The 18,073-nt window shown below is 39.4% G+C and overlaps 1 protein-coding gene across 1 annotated transcript in view; it reads right to left on the bottom strand.

Moving 5' to 3' along the window:
- Positions 1-484: 484 nt before the first annotated feature.
- Positions 485-18,073, bottom strand: part of RAD54B (RAD54 homolog B (S. cerevisiae)) — a gene marked incomplete at its 3' end in the record, with an annotated part of 19,483 nt that continues 1,894 nt past the window's right edge. Inside the window, exons 2-10 of the mRNA XM_010160785.1 lie at positions 16,339-16,626; positions 13,646-13,808; positions 12,702-12,927; positions 7,406-7,613; positions 6,716-6,855; positions 5,219-5,509; positions 3,701-3,876; positions 1,263-1,524; positions 485-608 (exon numbers count right to left, since the gene is read on the bottom strand). Coding sequence (XP_010159087.1) covers positions 485-608; positions 1,263-1,524; positions 3,701-3,876; positions 5,219-5,509; positions 6,716-6,855; positions 7,406-7,613; positions 12,702-12,927; positions 13,646-13,808; positions 16,339-16,626 — 1,878 coding nt within the window. The remainder of the gene's footprint in view (positions 609-1,262; positions 1,525-3,700; positions 3,877-5,218; positions 5,510-6,715; positions 6,856-7,405; positions 7,614-12,701; positions 12,928-13,645; positions 13,809-16,338; positions 16,627-18,073) is intronic.

The following is an 18,073-nucleotide window of genomic DNA, read 5'->3' as shown; positions in this document are numbered from 1 at the left end:
TTCTATGATTCTATGATTTCAACTAAAACTTGTAGCCTCCACTAACCAACTTACCAGTTCTGCTAGCTCATTTAAAAAGATGTTGTCCAAAGAAAGCATTCCTCAATAACTGGTTGTTTTTTATAAAAAACTTTTAGTATTAACTGTTAGTAATTTTGAAAATATAATTTTGCTTTCTGCCATGTATGCTCCCCCTTCTTTCTGTGTACTACAGTAAGGAAGTAGGGGTTTCACCTCATTCCAGCCATAAATCCCCTCTTCTTATTTCTTTTTTAAGCATTAGCAACTGTTATTTCAGGAATACTCCTCATTGTCCCTCATGTCCAAAACTGGGTTTTTTTGCCACAACACATCTTTAAAAATTACTTTTCCATTTCTTTTAAAATTGTAAAATTAGTGTTTCACACCCCCTTTAATTCTTGAAGAAAGTGTAACTGAGTACTGCCATATGATATTTTTTCCAAAATGTGAGGGTTACACCTACATTCTGGGTACCAGTACCCCCAAGACGGTTTGCGGTCTTTGTCAACCTGCAGCAATTTTGACCGATTTAGCAGACCGTGTTCCAAGCAACAAGACAAGTGTCCACACGAGGGTCCTAATTCACACTTGGAAAAGGAGCAGGGCCAAGAGTCAGAGCTTATTCCAGGTATTTAGCACACAGCATTCATTACAATACAAAGTTTCTTAGTGTGTTTATAAAAAGGTTTCTTTAAATTGTTATTGTTAAGAACCATTCTAACTGAACACTTTATGCCAACTAACTGATCCCTTGAGCCCAACAGTGCCATTACAGGAATAGCACAGCACTGCCTTTGTTTTCTTTCTTTTGGCATCATTGCCACATCATCTTCCCATTCTCTTAATTCTGACCAGAACCTTTCCCTTTTTCTCAGGTGCTGCAAATCGACAGCAACATCTGCTGGGCAGCCTAATCACGTTTTTCTTTTCTTTGTAGAAACACGGCAATTTTCCAGTTAAAAAAGGTCAGGAGACAAAGGAGATACATGACTCGCTCCTCCAAAGAAACCAGAATTTAATCTTTTCATTTCTGACTGCAAGGGGGCTTCTAATGATCACAATATATGTAATATGACAGAGAAATATTTCTTCTTTTCTTCTCAGAGTTTTCCTTTGGTATTGTCCAGATTCAATGTGACAACCAGGTAGCAATAAGACATGTAAAGGCAGGCATTTCAAAACGCAATCAGGACATCACTGCATGCCCACCCCACCCCCAACGTGCACAGCTGCTATCAGACCTGAATGTCTGTAGCTGGATTCCAGTCAATATCATACAGGATGAAATGAGATGCTCCGACCAGATTCAGTCCTACTCCGCCAGCCTTCGAACTCAGCAAAAAGATAAACGCCGGACTGAATTTACTATTAAAACTATCAACAATCTGTTGTCTCTGGGAAACAGGAGTCTGTCCATCAAGTCTAGTATAAGAGTATCCATAACGTTTGCAGCTCTCCTGTAAAATGTTTAATGTCTGAGTGTAATTGGAGACCAGTACGACTCTGTAAGACAGTAAAACAAAGTTATCGTTTCAGACCGAGGTAAAGTTCAAGTCCAGCAACGAATTACTGAAGACATCTAAGAAAATAAAATCACAAGTCAAGCAAAAATTACACATCAACCTGAGGCCACTCATATTTCCTGAGAAATAAAGCATTTCCTATTAATTTGAAGCACATGTTATATTTGGATGCATTATACCTACTGTCAAGCATTCAAATGTTAAATAATGAATGCTTTCCTTCACAACACAATTTGGCTTAATGCACAGATTTCAGGGATCCAGAACCAACCACAGAGATGGACGACTTTAAAAAAATAAACCTCTATTTTTACAAAATAGCAGTTGTTAAGGCAGCATTTGCGAAGGATACTGTAGCAGCTAATAAATAATACACATATGGTTCTACTTACTGGAAAAGCTACTGTGAACCTCTATAGACAACCTCGAAAAATTCTAACAAACAAAATCATGGAAGTCCTATAGGAAAGTGATGACTCCTACATTTTATGATTGAAAAGAACTGGGATTAAGGATGGTGAAAGATATCACAAACAATATAGTCTGGATTTCTGTTGTTATACTTTTTAAAGCAGAATCAGTCTCCTGATCCCTTACACTGATGACCCATACTATGTCAGTGGTTTTTCTCTGAAATTTTGAACAAAATATGTTTCAGAGTTCATCAAATCCAGAATTTCTATCCTCCCAGATATTGAGGATGATTCTACTGGGGGGACAAAGAAAGTTCTCTTGAATTTAAGCCATAAATAAAATAAGAAGTAGAGTTAGGGCATTTTCTGCTAGAACTTGTTTGGAGGTCTATTATCATCTAAAGTAAATGCACAAAATTCCATGAAACGTGCTCCATTTTTAAAAATAATTTTTGATTAAAAACAAATACCGAAGAACTAGACAAATAGTTTCTGGGAAAATCTGGTAAATTAGTATTTTTTAATTGTTGTAAATTATTTTTATTATTACAGTTGACTCTACAATCAAACTACATCTAAGACTTGTTTGTAAAGACCTTGCAAGACTGATTTTTTTTTGTTAATCAACCCCAAATTCACACCTTTGATTTTTACTCAAAAAATAGAATATAAGCTTTATAAGAGGACTGGAATTGAGCCTGTATATAGCAAAAAGTATTTAGTATTAATGTGAGCAGAGAAACAAAAGAAAAAGAAACATGACCAGCACTGAATTAAAGCAACAAAACTTTTAAAGATTTAAAATAATGCCTCAACACCAGCTGTAACTCAGTGGCTCCTATATACAGGGAAAGGTGCTTTTTCCTGATACCCCTGTTTCTTTTGACCTACAAGAAATTAAGCCAGTATATTTAGATATTATGTAATGGTTTTGATGGATGTTAGGCATATAAATTCCAGCGACAGACTCAGCTTTCTGATTTGTGAAGTGAGCACATCAGGAACAAACACATTCCATTACATCAGTGCCAAAAGATCTGCTACTGAATTACAGCATGTCCTGTAAAAGCTAAATACTTTTGGAAAGCTGGGCTTTAAGGCATGACTACATGAAAAAAGTCATCGTGGGTACAAGGTCGTGTGAGATTTCCATGAATCAGCAATTCCACAGTAACTAACCATGAGCATTCTATTACTCCATGACAAACAGAGGTTTTCCTACTCGTCAGTGGCATTTACTGCAGGGGAATTAAGCAGTTGCTGTGCAGGTTCAGCTGTTGAGTCTGGTTGATCTGAGCAGAAAAGGCAGCAAGCATGAAGCAGTTAAATGTGATTAAAGAGGAAAGAATTTATAATCTAGTAATTAAAAGCATTTTAGTGCAATTTAAAATATTAAATACATTAATACTTCTCCTCAAGGAGATACAAAGCATTGGAAAGCCTTTCCAAGTAAAGATAATATGTCATAGTACTGGGGCTGTAGCAAATTTGGTTGCTGGAACTCACTGTGAAAAACACAAGGATTTTTATCTGGAAAAAATATGAAGAGCAACTTTGAAAACTACATCAGCTGCAAATCCTAGTTTAGTAATTTAACAGGGAAGAGCCTGGAGTACAACGCATAAATAAGCTTGGTACCTCTGCAAACAGTTGCCATGCCTGACTTCGAATATTATGTCCTTATGCATTTGAAAAGCAAAACAACATCCCGTTATCTCCCTTTCACCTTTCTTTTACACTTGCCTTTCAGAAGAGCTGAGCTCATGGATTGCTGCCAGCAACTTCATCAGCACCTGCAATTTTCCTGAATCTGTTTCTGCTAAAGTGTCCGAAGTATAATCTTGTGGGAAGACATCTATTACACCTTCGTAGAGACTGGACTCATCATGCTCATCAGATAGAGGATCACAGCCTTTTTCCTATTGAAAATAAAAGGATTCAAGCTCCATATCCTCTCATATGTGTTGGTTGTTATCAAAGTTTGCTGTATTTTCCTTACAAACACAAAAGGAAGCATCAAAAGCTGACACAAAGCAGTGTATCATGAACACGCCAACCTTCCAATACTGGACTGAAAGCACAGTTTTAAAATACCAGTAGCGTTAGTTTTGCTTTACAAGCTCTAATCCCAGACGTCATCTGCAGATGAGTAGAAAGTTGAAATACTTAAAACTGAAAAATGTGGTTTACTTCTACTTCTCTACTTAAACAACCACACAGATGTACACCCACAGGAAAGCCATACCTAAAACTTGGGGAAAAACAAGTCAACACCCTGTTCATTCTTTTTAAATTCCTTAACGCCTACTTCCCAGTCACTGACTTTTTCAGGAAGATGCTGTCACTAAGATTCAGTTATGCAACTGAAAATGAAGAAAAGGTAAGAAGTGAAAACAATAAAATAGAAGAAAGAGATATAATAGTTTGCTGTAATTTGAAAAATCGATGTTTCACAGGGAGGAAAAGGTCAACCTCCTCAAATGCCAAACCTGTAATGGTAATAAATGACTCGCACATCCAGTCCTTTCCTTCCCTATAGTTTCTAAAGGGTTACACTTTCACATAGGAAAAATGTCTCATGCTCATCCTATGAAGTAAAGGCAACGAACTTTACCTGGAAGTGCTGGAAGTTACAGCAACTCCGTGCTGTGGACATTCCCACAAGTCATGAAGAACATCTTTTAAGAAAGATTTCCAGTCACCTTACTTGGACTCGGACAAGTGGCCACGGAAGGTAGTAATACCAAGCTCTAACTACCACATTTCTATAGAAATAACAAGGTGTAGAGTGTGACAGGATCCCAGGACAAGTGGAAATGGAGACATGTAGTACCACTGACATCTTCAGCCTGCAGCTTCCAGTGTCACTGAGCTTCAGAGAGTGAAATTATCGTGTGGACAGGGAGGTTTCAGAGGAATCAGCAAGACAGAGTACAAAGAATAGCCTCTAGCTAACAGTGTTATTTGTAAAATTCTCATTTATACGTATTTTTACAAATATTCAGAGACAAGATTAAGTGGGAAAATACACAAGGAATAAGAAAGTACCGCAAGGCAACAGGGAGCTGGTGAGATGCCTTCCCTGAGTACACACAGATTTCTTAACGCTTATGTTTTTGAAAGCAGACCTACAGCAGGTTGCGTGCGAGAAGAGAGTATGGAAATGGCCTTCAGTAACACGCACATGACGCTAACAGTTTCACTGACTTTTGCCCGCAGAAATAACTAATTGCAGGCCCCCACCCCCATGCAAATAGGTACCTTTACAGCTTTAAACAGAAGACACGGATGATTGCAAAGTTTCTTCAAAGCTCCTATGCATATTAGGTGAGGACTGTTTTCTAGCCTGCCTTGCAGACAGGACCTAATAACTGGAGAACTAAGCAGTTTGCGATACAATTCAAGTTGCAGTGCTGTTGGCCGGCAGAAGATTATGCTCTCTTTTTTGGGAGGCAGAAATTTGTTTATGACCTCCTGTGTTCTCCTAAGAATAAAGAGTCCAGTGAGGCGTGTGAGTTCCACTGCTCTTTTTTCTCCTAATTCCTTTTCCTCCTAAAAGAATAAAGCACAAAATTAATGATAAATTTGCATTCCATCACAATTATTGTCTGTACGACTGTAATTAGGTAGTTAAAGAATATTTTTAATATATGATAGCACTTCCTGACTTGGGACTGTAATGATCAATTCTTCTCCAATTAGGACCACTGCATTAGCTTAGTTCTAGGTCTGGTTTCTAAAGTCTTATACAAAGGAGGATAATGACACAGATGATACCCAAGGCTCGAATTGTATTCCAGAATTTCTTGATTGATGCAACAAAATCATGCAGATTTTGCAGTACTGTGGAGAAACTAAGAATGAATAAAGTATCATCATATGGTTATTTGCATGGCATTTTCTGGGAATGCAAGGTGTTGGAAGAATAATTGTTGCCTGACAATTAATAGGCAGCTGAAAAGCTGCGATCTCAGCATGCAGGTATTGCTCCAGCTCCCTTTGGAAAACAACTGATTTTGGTTCAAACAGGGAGGTGAAAAGTTTGTGCTACTATTAGTCATGAACTTCATTTCTTAGAATCATAGAATGGTTTGGATTGGAAGGGACCTCAAAGACCATCTAGTTCCACCCCCCCTGCCATGGGCAGGGACACCTTCCACTAGACCAGGTTGCTCAAAGCCTCATCCAGCCTGGCCTTGAACACTTCCAGGGATGGGGCATCCACAGCTTCTCTGGGCAACCTGTTCCAGTGCCTCACCACCCTCTCTGGGAAGAAATTCCTCCTGATATCCAATCTAAACCTCCCCACTTACAATTTAAACCCATTACCCCTTGTCCTGTCACTACAGGCCCTTGTAAAAAGTCCCCTCCCAGCTTCCTTGTAGCCCCTTCAGGTACTGGAAGGTGCTATAAGGTCTCCCCGGAGCCTTCTCTTCTCCAGGCTGAACCAGCCCAACTCTCTCAGCCTGTCCCCATAGCAGAGGTGCTCCAGCCCTCGGAGCGTCTTCGTGGCCTCCTCTGGACTCGCTCCAACTGGTCAATATCCTTCTCATGTTTGGGGCCCCACAGCTGGATGCCGCACTCCAGGTGGGGTCTCACCAGAGCAGAGTAGAGGGGCAGAATCCCCTCCCTTGACCTGCTGGCCACACTTCTCCTGATACAGCCCAGGATATGGCTGGCTTTCATTCCACAGGACCCAAATTTCACAGTGCTCTCTACGAATTTTCTTCTATGACAGCAATTTTTTAAATAATATACCTTTGTTGCTGAAGGTTCTCTAGACTTGACAATTGGCTCCTCATATACCTTTCTATATGTGGATAAAGAGCCAAGTATTCCTGGATTCACAAACTCTATTAATGCATAAAATTCTTGTAAGTCATTTTGGATTGGAGTACCTGGAAAGAGAAAAAAATAATCCTGCATTTGGTAACTTTTCCTTGAAAATGACAGAAGTACAATCACTGAATGATTGTGTGGGTTAATGGCTTAATGTGGGAATGCATCCAGAAAACAGATGTTTTGTTTCAGTGTAAATTACTCAAAGTACTGAGTTAAACTAGAACTTTATCATGAATAATAAACTACTGTCCCCCTAATTAAAAAGACTGCACATCTAGTAGTTTTGACAAAGGAATTTAAAAAGTCACGTTCTGAATCAATTCTGTTAAATAACTACAAAGGAAAACAATGAGTGTATGTACACAGTCGTGATCCCCTTACAGAGGTTCCCAGGCTCCTTGCCTGTCCCTCAAGTTAGACAAATTCTGCTTTTTTTTCTTTTTAATTTGGAAAGAATCTGTTTTCACACGACCCAAGATTTATGCATTTAATACCCACTGCCAAAATTTATACTGTGCTCCTGCCATACTTACAATAGCTTTTTCCTTTACCCCAACCTAATTCTATTAATATTGCAAAATATCAAAAGTTGCTATAGATACTAACCAGTAAGGATAATCCTCCTCTCACAAGACAGACTGGTGAGGGCTGTAGTTGTCTTAATAGAGCTATTTTTCAAACGATGTCCTTCATCACAGATTAGGAGGTTAAATTCTATAGCCTGAATTTGGTCCAAAGATCGCAGTAGCATCTCGTAACTGATTATCAAAACCGAATAAAGTGGAGAACCGATGAATTCTTCTACTTTGTGGTCCTGCAGGTATAAAGGAAAATACATATACAACTATTTCTTTTGTGTTCACTCATCATATTCGTTAACCATCCAGTGTCTACCGTATTTTTTCTAGCACAAGACATCTACTATCTCCTCCATGCATTTGGATTATTGATTTTTTCCTAATTTGCAAAGGAAATATGGGATCTGATAGAGAAATTTAGAGTTCTACCACCACATTAAAAGAAAATCTAGTATTCTTCGAGGCTTTCAAACCCTTTGAGACACATCAACATGAAGGTGAAAAGCACAGGCTCCCTGTAACAGCTTCCCAGTCCTAGCATTTAGGTAAGCTTCAAATGAATAATTAAAGCCAAGATAATGAAGTGGCATAAGTAGCTGCCTGTACATTCACTTTGGGATCTCAAGCTGCAGGGTGCAGTAATGTGGTCCAGTAGGAAGTTATAACATTCCACTAACCTTAAATTACTCTTGTAGTTTTTTACTGATTATGGTGTTAACTTTGTTACAAGCCCTTAACATTGGTGGGTTGGCCAACAGGTAAGGGGAACTTGGGACTCAGAAAATAGAGCCCAAAACTAACCCCCAAAAACAGGCTTGTCTATTGGCAAATACATGCAGTTGATTTCTAAGCTCTGTATTACTGGTGAGAAAATGGTCGGGAGCCCCTTCACCCTTATGTACCCTTCAAGCCCTTTTCCTTCAATAGACATCAAGGGGTTTTGTTGAACCCCTAAACAAAATAACCAGAACAAAGTCTACTTGTTTATTACCAAATGTGACGATAAGGAAAACCAACAAGAGCTACCCATATCATAGCACTCAGGTCTGAACAGAACAGGACTTGAGCAGTTCTAGACCTTAGAGACAAAACCAGCTTTAAAGAGAGACACAGAGTCCAATCCAAACCATTCCTTGACTCTGTGATTCTGTGTTTACAAAAATCTTTCCTAGAAATTGTTACATTTCTGTACAGACTTGTGAATGCAGTAGGATTGCTTACTTGTCTTGCAATTATGCATAAAAATGGAAAAAATCTACTGTAGGCACATCTCTTACCTGTCTGCTTAGCTCCAGACACTAATCCCCTGCACGCGCCTTCCTATTTCCTAACAGTGTTCATTAATGAAGCAGGCTAAGGGCCCAGCTGACAAGCTGAAGAACCCTTTTAATTGCAAAAGCAAATCAAGCTAGAGCCTCAGAAGGTATTTTTATTTCCAAACAAGATCAGTTACCACACACAGACAACTAAGTCTGCAGCCAGATGGTGTGATACAAGGTAAAAGCAGTACCACTTAATTGTCACAACCTTTAGAGCCTCCCAGTAGGTGACGCAGATGAATCTATGGGCTGAATCTGGCACGTTAATCTCACAAAGTACCTCGTACATGCTACTCACGAGAGACCCAGCACCCATCGGAGGAAACAAGGAGTAGAGAGGAGCCGGTAACAAGGACATGCACTGATTTCCCAGGTGTTTTGATGGGACTCGAGCATTCCTGTTGTTTCCAGGACTGTAGTTAACTGCCAGTTTTTCGGCCAGTATTTTTAAGGCCACTTTCAAAAGAGGAGGATAATTTCCCAACACAGGAAGACAGACACAGAGGAACCCTGTAGGCGACACCCAATGCTGTGCCTGCCCAGTTTCAGGCTCCACATCGCAGCCCTGCAGACAGACACAACGCCTCTCTGACCTTCGCTTGGGACATGAAGCATCGTAAGATACCCAGGGTTCAGAAATCACTTTATTCTCCTACACTTCCTGGGTGTGAGCTGAACCTACAGGGAAAGTGCTGGGGGCACCGGGGAACTGCCTCCGACGTCTCTCCCCTGGTGAATCATCAACTCTTCTGGATCCTTTAAAAAAAGCGGGAGAGTCCTGACATACTATAAGCCCCCTGCAGCCAAACATATTCACTGCCATATATAACAGCAGCAGTGGATGACGGACTAAAAACAAATTTACAAGCTATTTTCAAGTAATTAATTTATCCTTTTAACTGGCTGCAAGATATGTCTGTATTATAGCCTCCATCTTCACAATTACCCAAAGTGACTTGACAGGTTTAAGCAAGTTGCCTGGAGCTACATATGGAGAAATTGTCAATCAGTATTAGAGCTCCATAATGTCCCAGACTTGCTCTTTGAACAGACCCTTCTTTGCTCTAGTCCAAATCCAATATAGCCAGTGAAGTGTAAATTAAAAAATGTTGAATCATAAAGCAATGTAAACCCGGAATTAATTAATTCTCCAGATATTTTGACTTAAAAAACAAACCAAAACAACCCCCGTAGAAGTGATACTCTGCAAACAGATAAAGGAGTTATTCCCTCAAACATGTCTCAAATATTGATAACATAGAAACACAGAACCATAGAATGGTTTGGGTTGGAAAGGACCTTAAAGACCATCTAGTTCCAACCCCCCTGCCATGGGCAGGGACACCTTCCACTAGACCAGTTTGCTCAAAGCCTCATCCAGCCTGGCCTTGAACACTCCCAGGGATGGGGCATCCACAGCTTCTCTGGGCAACCTGTTCCAGAGCCTCACCACCCTCTCCGGGAGGAACTTCCCCGATACCCAATCTAAATCTACCCGCTTTCAATATAAACCCGTTACCCCTTGTCCACGAGTCCTACACGCAACCTCTGTGGGGACCCTTCATTTTAAAAGCAATGTCCTCTACATGACATCTGCATCTTAACAGAAGTAAACTGCAAGCACATTTTAAAAGCAGATAATGTCCTGGTTTTCTGAAGAGTCTGTTACTGAAGGGTTAGGATCAGTCTGTGGTGTTTCAGCGTGAAAGTAAGGAAAACACGCCTAACACATTTTTAAAAGTCTGCCAGTTCTTTGAATGCATTCCTTATAGGCAAGATAGGAAAAACCTCTGAGACAAGCTTTTCCTTTTAAGTTATCCTGGAGAAATAACAGTATGGTAATTGCTGTTTTTCCAGAGAAGATAGACAGTAAATTATTTTGAAATACCTCATTATACCCCAGGCAAGTAATATTGTGTCTTCCTTTTGCATGCCAATGTATTCCTTGCTATTTGGAAACACAATCTTAAAAGTTGCTGAGTGTCCTCAATCCAAATGGCTCCAATGAGATGAGTAAGAATATGAGTTATTTAAATTAAAGGAAAATGAAAGCTACTGTCATTTTGGGTCATAGTAACTGTCAGCAATTCAGACTTTCTCCTCCCAACATTATTCATAAAAACTGCAGGAAAACATTCAATTATTTCTAACTATCTTTTCAGGTAAAAATGTTGCCATATTATATTTTGCCTTGTATCCCCTTCTTTTAGAAACTTCTGTATTTCTCATCCTAACCTATACTACGTTACAGTTCCTGACAAGTCAGCTTGCTTCATTTCCACATCTTGAAACAAGTCACTAAGAAAAGCAAATGATGCAAAGTGTATTACATGTGGATTGTCCTCAGTGGAAGATGAGTAAGCTCAGGAATTTCAAGGATTTGACAATAATGAGTGGAATTCAAAGAAATAATTCTTGTTAAAAAATTGTGTACAGTCTACAAAAGAGAGTTTAAAACCAGTTTGGAAACTTGCATTTCATCTGAAATATTCACTCTTCCATATAGACAATGAGGACATTGCAAGAAACTAAAAGCAAATCTGGCTGATGTAATAATTGTGTCATCTTTGGAATGAAGTACTGTTTGTTTCTTCAATCTACTTGCATGGAACTAGTAAGTCACAAAATAACTTGGGACAATAAATACGTTCACCTTTGGTTGCAAGCACCAATGCAGATACCGTAAGTTCTCCACTTCCGCTGGCACAATTCCAATACATAGGAGCAAGGAAAAAGTAGGGGTACAGCAGATTGCTGAATGTAGATAGAGAAACCACAGTTTGCTAAACTACTTCCCTTCCCTTTCTACTATGAATGCCCACTCCATATGGACATGAGGACCAGAAATCTTAGCAACAAAAATACTGGATATTTAATTGTAAAAAGCAGAGCTTGGAATTGAAAGCTTCAAGAATGTTAATGAAGAGAGGAGCAAGTCTCCTGCTCACAGCTTCACTAATGTTGGTCCTAGGGCACCCAACCCTCTGACTGAGATACTGAGCCATGCATAACGGGAAAATACACATGGCAAGAAAGCCTTACTGGATAACCAGAGCAAGATGTGGCTCGCCTCCAGAGAAAGCTCTGAGCCAGTGATAATACAGCCTCACTCCCTGGACACTCCTGCCTTTTATTTTGCCAGGTGCTTCCCTATCTGATGTGGTCAATAAAGATCATGGAAACACAGAGTCCACACTACAACTTTTGGTCTTTGCAGTAAAGGATGGAGAGAGTTTTGTGTTTCAAAACAAAAGGCAGAACCCTAAAGGTATACCAAGGAGAATTAGAGATGCAGCACATGGCACTCATCCACGCCATTCAGGAACTTGGGAGAGTCATTAGCAGTGGGAATATCTCCACAATAGGAGGGACAGGGATCAGCATCATCAGCTTCTTTATTAAGATTTGTATTTGTCTGCTTTCTTCTGGAGACAAGAGATATTCACATTATCTAACACTGAGCTTCTAGGCTTGGTAGCTCATGAGACTTTAAATCACCCCTATGTAAACCTAGTTCTTGACAGTGGCAGTAAAGGGAATAACCTTCTGAAGTATCCTGGAACAGACAGACGAAACAAAAAGTTTTCAGTACAGAACAAAAGCAACTACCACAGCAACAGAGTACAAGTCAGTCAAGGTAGATGCTCTGGTACGTAAAGCAGGGAAGGTGAGCACTTTGACAGACAACAGAAAGCTCTTCCTTAAACTGAAGAGAACACAGAGGAGCATGTCACCTCTTACATCTTCAAAGGTGACACCTGGGGAAAGATAAGACAGACATGCTACACAGGCAGGTGAGCTTGAGTTGTCACCTCGTTACTGACAGCTCAATGCCCATATGGACAATTACCTGAAGGAGGAATAAAGTATTACAAATAAATAGTAATAGATAATTACTAACTTTGGTCTCCAGTTTAAAAAAAAAAAAAAAGAGGGAAAAAAAAATCACAAGTCCTATATTCTGAGTCACATATGACCTAATTCCCTTTTGGAAATAAATCTTACCTGATCAACTGTGAAGACTTTGATCCTTTCATTTCCCAACCATTTCTGAAATTCTTTTTTCCAGTTTTTTACCAGACTCCCCGGGGTGACAATCAGTGCTCGCTTTAGTACCGGTTTGCATCCGTAGACCCCTTGACGCAGAAGAGTCCAGACAAGTGCAATGCATTGCAATGTTTTGCCTAAGCCCATTTCATCAGCAAGAATAGCTCCAAATCGGCCACTGACTCTGTAAACAGATATAATTAGGCAGTGGTAACATTTTAAAAGACATATTTATAATTATTTACAACTGGTATAGGAAACTGCTTCTTGTGGTCATTTTCTGAAGTATAAAGAACCTACTTACATTTATTATGCTCTACTGTAGGTTTGCATTCAGTTATACCAGAAGATCTTAGACTGAAATTCCTCATTTCCAAGATTCATGCATTAGTCCTCCAAAACCAAATAAGTTAAATCTTCTTTTAGAATTAAAAATATTACCTAGTATTTTTAAAATGTGTATATAACTTCAGGAATCTATGGCTGGAGAAAACACTTTTGAAACCAGTACTGTATTTTTTTCAACAGGTTCGTATTAGAGCTCCTTTCTTCTAAATGCCAGAATTATCAATTATATTAATATTATGAATTATATGAATTATAAATCCCGGAAAGCAGTGTGCTTTAGCACGGGTTAGGTTGTATCCATGTTTACAAGACTTGGTATTTGGGGTAGAAATCAGAGTCCTTTTGGTGCACTAGCTTCTCATCACACCTGGCAAAGTGACAGCAAGCACGATGCTACATATAGGTCAGAAAAACCTTGTGCAATCTTTACTGAGATAACATTACTAATATTAATTAATTGAACAATCGCTCAAATCTTCCCATTCAAATTGTCTAATTTTGAACGTCAGCATGAAAACATTACAGGTACTGAAAGCCAAAATATATCATCTTACCTCATTCCCATTACACATTCATATAGAAATATTATTCCTTCTTTCTGATGGGGTCGGAGATTATTTGCAATGTAAGGATCCACAACTACATCCACCATAGGTAAACCAGCCTTATTGAATGTCCACTGATGACTTGCATTTGGTCTTGGCATAACTAGAGAATCTGAAAGTTCAAAACATATGCAAGAATTGCACAAAACCATTATTTTTAGTCTGTGAGCAAAGGGCATTATTTCTCTAACTCAGCCACACAATAAAGTCAATAATCTAATGACAGCTAAAAATACTGGTTAGTAGATTGACCATTCTCAGACAGAAAATGGATTTACCAACAGAGCATCTAGATCACCTTCTAAATAAAAAAAAATCCTTTTACAGAGGTTTCCCAAATAGTCTGCACTTCTGTCAAAGGTAAACGTGACAAACTGAGAAATTCTAGTGGATTTTTCATGATGAGATGAAATTGCCTGCGTAATAAATGTTGCGATATGACTTCGAATGCATAGAGTTAAATCAGAAGAAGTTATAAAAGTCTTCTTAAAGAAAAGTTTAAGATAAAGGATATAAATAATGACCTGCACCAAGTCTAGAGACTACAAGGGGATATTCTTGTAGCTGCCCAAAAAGACTTCTCTGTCTGAGAAACAGAGAGAAAAAGACAACGATTTGTTAAAAAAAATAAACAGGGAAGGACTGGGAGTGAGTTGACAAAGGCTGCCACACTGCATGCATTAATGAAGATGAAAGGTTTGAAGACATACAGAGGCAAAGAGAGCATGAAATATTAGGATATATCCTTTGGCTACACCTAAATAAACAGTTTTGCTTGCCATAATTTGTTTGCAAACTCTAACCTCATAATTTTGCAAAACAATGTCCATACTGGGTTGCTCATATCGGTGCTATACGTCCTCACGGAAACTGTACTGCCAGAGGATGGAATCTGAAAGCAATTTATAGGTCCTGGCATTGTTATGTCACTAGAGTAGATCTATACTGATAATTAATTCATGGGAGTAGGTTGGTTGATGGGTTGTATGATTCAGGGAGATTTTGTTTCCTCCTGACAAAAGGCTGAGTTCTGATAGACTACATCAAATTGCATGCCTGCTTATGTAAGAGCCGGTGGTGACAAAAAGACAGCCTTTCTGATAAAATTCTGCAGCCTCTGAAATGGAAGAATCACAGCTTAGATGGGCAATGGACTAAAAGTTTAGAAATCATACGTAGAAAACGTCGCGCTACATCTTTGTCACTGTGCTCTGTTCTGCTGAGCACAAGGATAAAGGACTTTCCATTTTGAAAGCAGTTGCATTTTAATCAGCTATTGGCATAGACCTCAACATGAAAACCTCTGAATGCTTCAGGCCTAAGGTCCTGGTCTAGGAAAGTGTCTCCATTACTTCTGAGCTTGTGCAACAATGCATTTAAATAAGCTAGGTGAATCTCCTGTGCAATCCACACTAATGACTGACAGCCCAACCTGCTGATGTGTTGAGAGCTCTCCGTATCAGGCAGTTCAGGGAAATCTCATAGGAGATACTCAGATTCACCGGAAGGAAAGCCACAGGAGACAAAGAACTAGAATAAACAATAGTGTTTTGACAGACTAGTGCAAAAATAACAAAGAAGTTAATTTGAGTGTTGAATGTTTTGAGTGTTGAATATATCAGGTCTTTGCCAGGTTTTAGGTTAGAAAGCTAATGTAGTATCATCTTGCAACCACAGGAAGGAATATTCTTAGATACAACATAATCAAGCTGAATTCAGACCAGAAGCTGGTGTTAGTAAGTCTGCTCTTACGAAAGGGCCAATGATAGCACTAATTACCACCTAGTTGGGATTTCATTGTTTATTTACACAGCAACCAGCTAGCAGCTTTGAAAAGTCCCATAGTATCAGGATATGAGGTAAGAAGTAGGATGGAGGCATAACTGTAGTAAGAATGTAGAATAAACTTGTGGGTTTTTTTTAAATATGCATTGCTCTGCTTAGTAACATTTTTTTAAACTCCTTTTTATCTTTCATCTGAAGGATAAAGCCATCAGAAGAATACAGTTCCTAAATGGTTTGTTATTGACAGACAAAAGAGTACTTCTCATTTAGATGAGCAATACACTTCCTGCAGCTATCAAATATTTACAGGATGCCTCTTACACAACTGCTTAACCAGCTTGTTTCTATGCAATTTGTAAACTCTCATGATACTTCCAGCATTATAAAACAAAATTTTTATTCCAAAATGTACCCAGCTGAGTTTGAGCAGTGTAGTTACACTCGCTGGCCGCCAAGGATCAGGCACTGTCAGAATCCAGCTTAACCTCTCTCTTACTGACCCTCCACTGTGCTGCCGTATTATACCAGTGCTTCACCGACCCCAGTGGGAAGCTGGAACCCATCTAAAACTTCTAGCGTGTCAGGCTGTTTCTCTGACCAATATCGTCATTTTTCTTGGCAAAACTCTCAGAAACCGCTCTAACTTGTTTCTACAGCCATCTGTAACAACTATGAGACACTGTGCAGTGCAGACCATTCCACTCGTTAGAAACACACATGATGCTGATAGAAACGCTAGCACTGTACGTCAGAAACACTTCAGTAATACATTGTGGAACAAGAAAATTCTGGTTACACGTTCAACTTTTTTTGAGAGCCAGAGGATGCTTAAAGACACTTAAAAATCTGAATCTTACTTGAAGCGTTTGGATCATGGCGAGGTTTGCAGCCTTGAGAATCTCTGAGCATGTTCTCTTTAGTATTGGATTGACAAACACTTTTGAATGGCTTACGAAACGGTTTCATATTAGTTTGAGATAAAGCAGTTGACACAGTGTCAGGCGTCCCGATTCCAGCCTGAAAACACCTGCCACTGCTGAAGTCATCTGCTGAAATTACACCCATCACTTCAATTTCTTTTCCTCCAACCATCAGTGTTTGGCCTTCATCAAGACTGTCTAGCTCTTTAGACTTATATCCAGTACCTAAAGTAATAGAAAAAATTAGCAATTAGGACAAGACAGCAAATGCTTCTTCCTTAACATCTGTACTCATCTGAAGGAAGAAAAAACAAACCTGTCCACAGATATTCAATTTTTAAGGATTTGAACTGTTGCACATATGAACTCATAAAGCCTTTCTCTCCTTAACAGAGCTTGATATTTCAGTGGTAATAATCAAAATTAGATGCCAGAATATGTAAGCAAATATTCTATCATTGTCCACAATCAGTTCCACTGAATGTCAAATACCCATTTAAAGGAATTCACAAAAAACAGCCCCATATCATAAAATCTAGCAGCTTGCCTTAAACTTGCTCAAAACTAACGATCATTTTAGGTGCTTTTTTCTTCCTTTCATGCCCTGACACAAACACCATTACCCCCTCCTTCTGTCGATCTAGACGGAATATTCTACCCTTAAAATCATTCTAAATTAACTTTATAAAATTAAGGACTTGTATGCATCCAAAATCTTTACTTCTACATATGCTCTGAAACATGTATGTCTGTTTTTTTGCCAGTATTTATCGATCAACTCAATAGTTCGCTCACTCAGAAATCTGTCAGGTAGCTGATATATTTTCCTGTGCCCTCTTAAGGATGCTGTTGGCTGGGCATTCTCAGTGCAGCTACCACATACTATTACTCCAGTTACAGAATGCAGCTGCTGCTTTATTTTTAAATAAAGACGTAGGAAAGAGAGGTGGTTCCTTCTTTTAAATAGCCTTCCAGTGCTTGAAGCTCTCACATAAGAAATGGGAGACAGACATAATTCTTTCCGTAACCCAGGCAGGTCAATGCCCCATCTCTACCTCACAATTAGAAGCAGGAACATTCTTTAGCCCAGTTGTTGAATTTGTGCCACTTGGAATAAACAGGTTGGGATCCTTAAGTAGACCAAAAAACAAAGCGCATGACTGCATAGACCAGCACTCACATGTGAAAGAGGCAAAACTCCCCGAGTTTTTACACTGATTTTATCCAACAAACACTACATACAGACTGCCGGGAGCTGTTTGCAAAGCTCAGCTCTCCCACTCCTAGGAATGTGCCTTTCCCGATGGACTGGAAGGTGAAGATCTGGATTTGGATGCCTTTAAGAGAATGACTTTAGGAATGTGTTTCACAGTCTAAGCAAGCGCTGAAAACAGTCTGGGCAAAAGGGAGAAGGCGATGTTTTTCTTCCCCTCCACTAAATGTATGCAAAGAGCACACAGTGATCCTTGTTTGGTTCTTGGAAGAGGAACATTCGCTTTCAGGAAAGAGCTGACGGTGCCAGAACACAAGGGAATCCACGTGCCTTCCTATACGAGGTACCTGGAGAGGGCATCTATGAGCTCTCCTTCCCCTGCATTTTTAGTTCCTGTTACTGCCTCTACACAGCTTCAAGCTGCATGTACTGAATACAGGTGTATTCCTGCGCAGGATC

The sequence above is a fragment of the Eurypyga helias genome, unplaced genomic scaffold (genome assembly GCF_000690775.1).
Source record: "Eurypyga helias isolate BGI_N326 unplaced genomic scaffold, ASM69077v1 scaffold22390, whole genome shotgun sequence".
Lineage (NCBI taxonomy): Eukaryota > Metazoa > Chordata > Aves > Eurypygiformes > Eurypygidae > Eurypyga > Eurypyga helias.
This window is presented reverse-complemented; position numbering and strand designations above follow the sequence as displayed.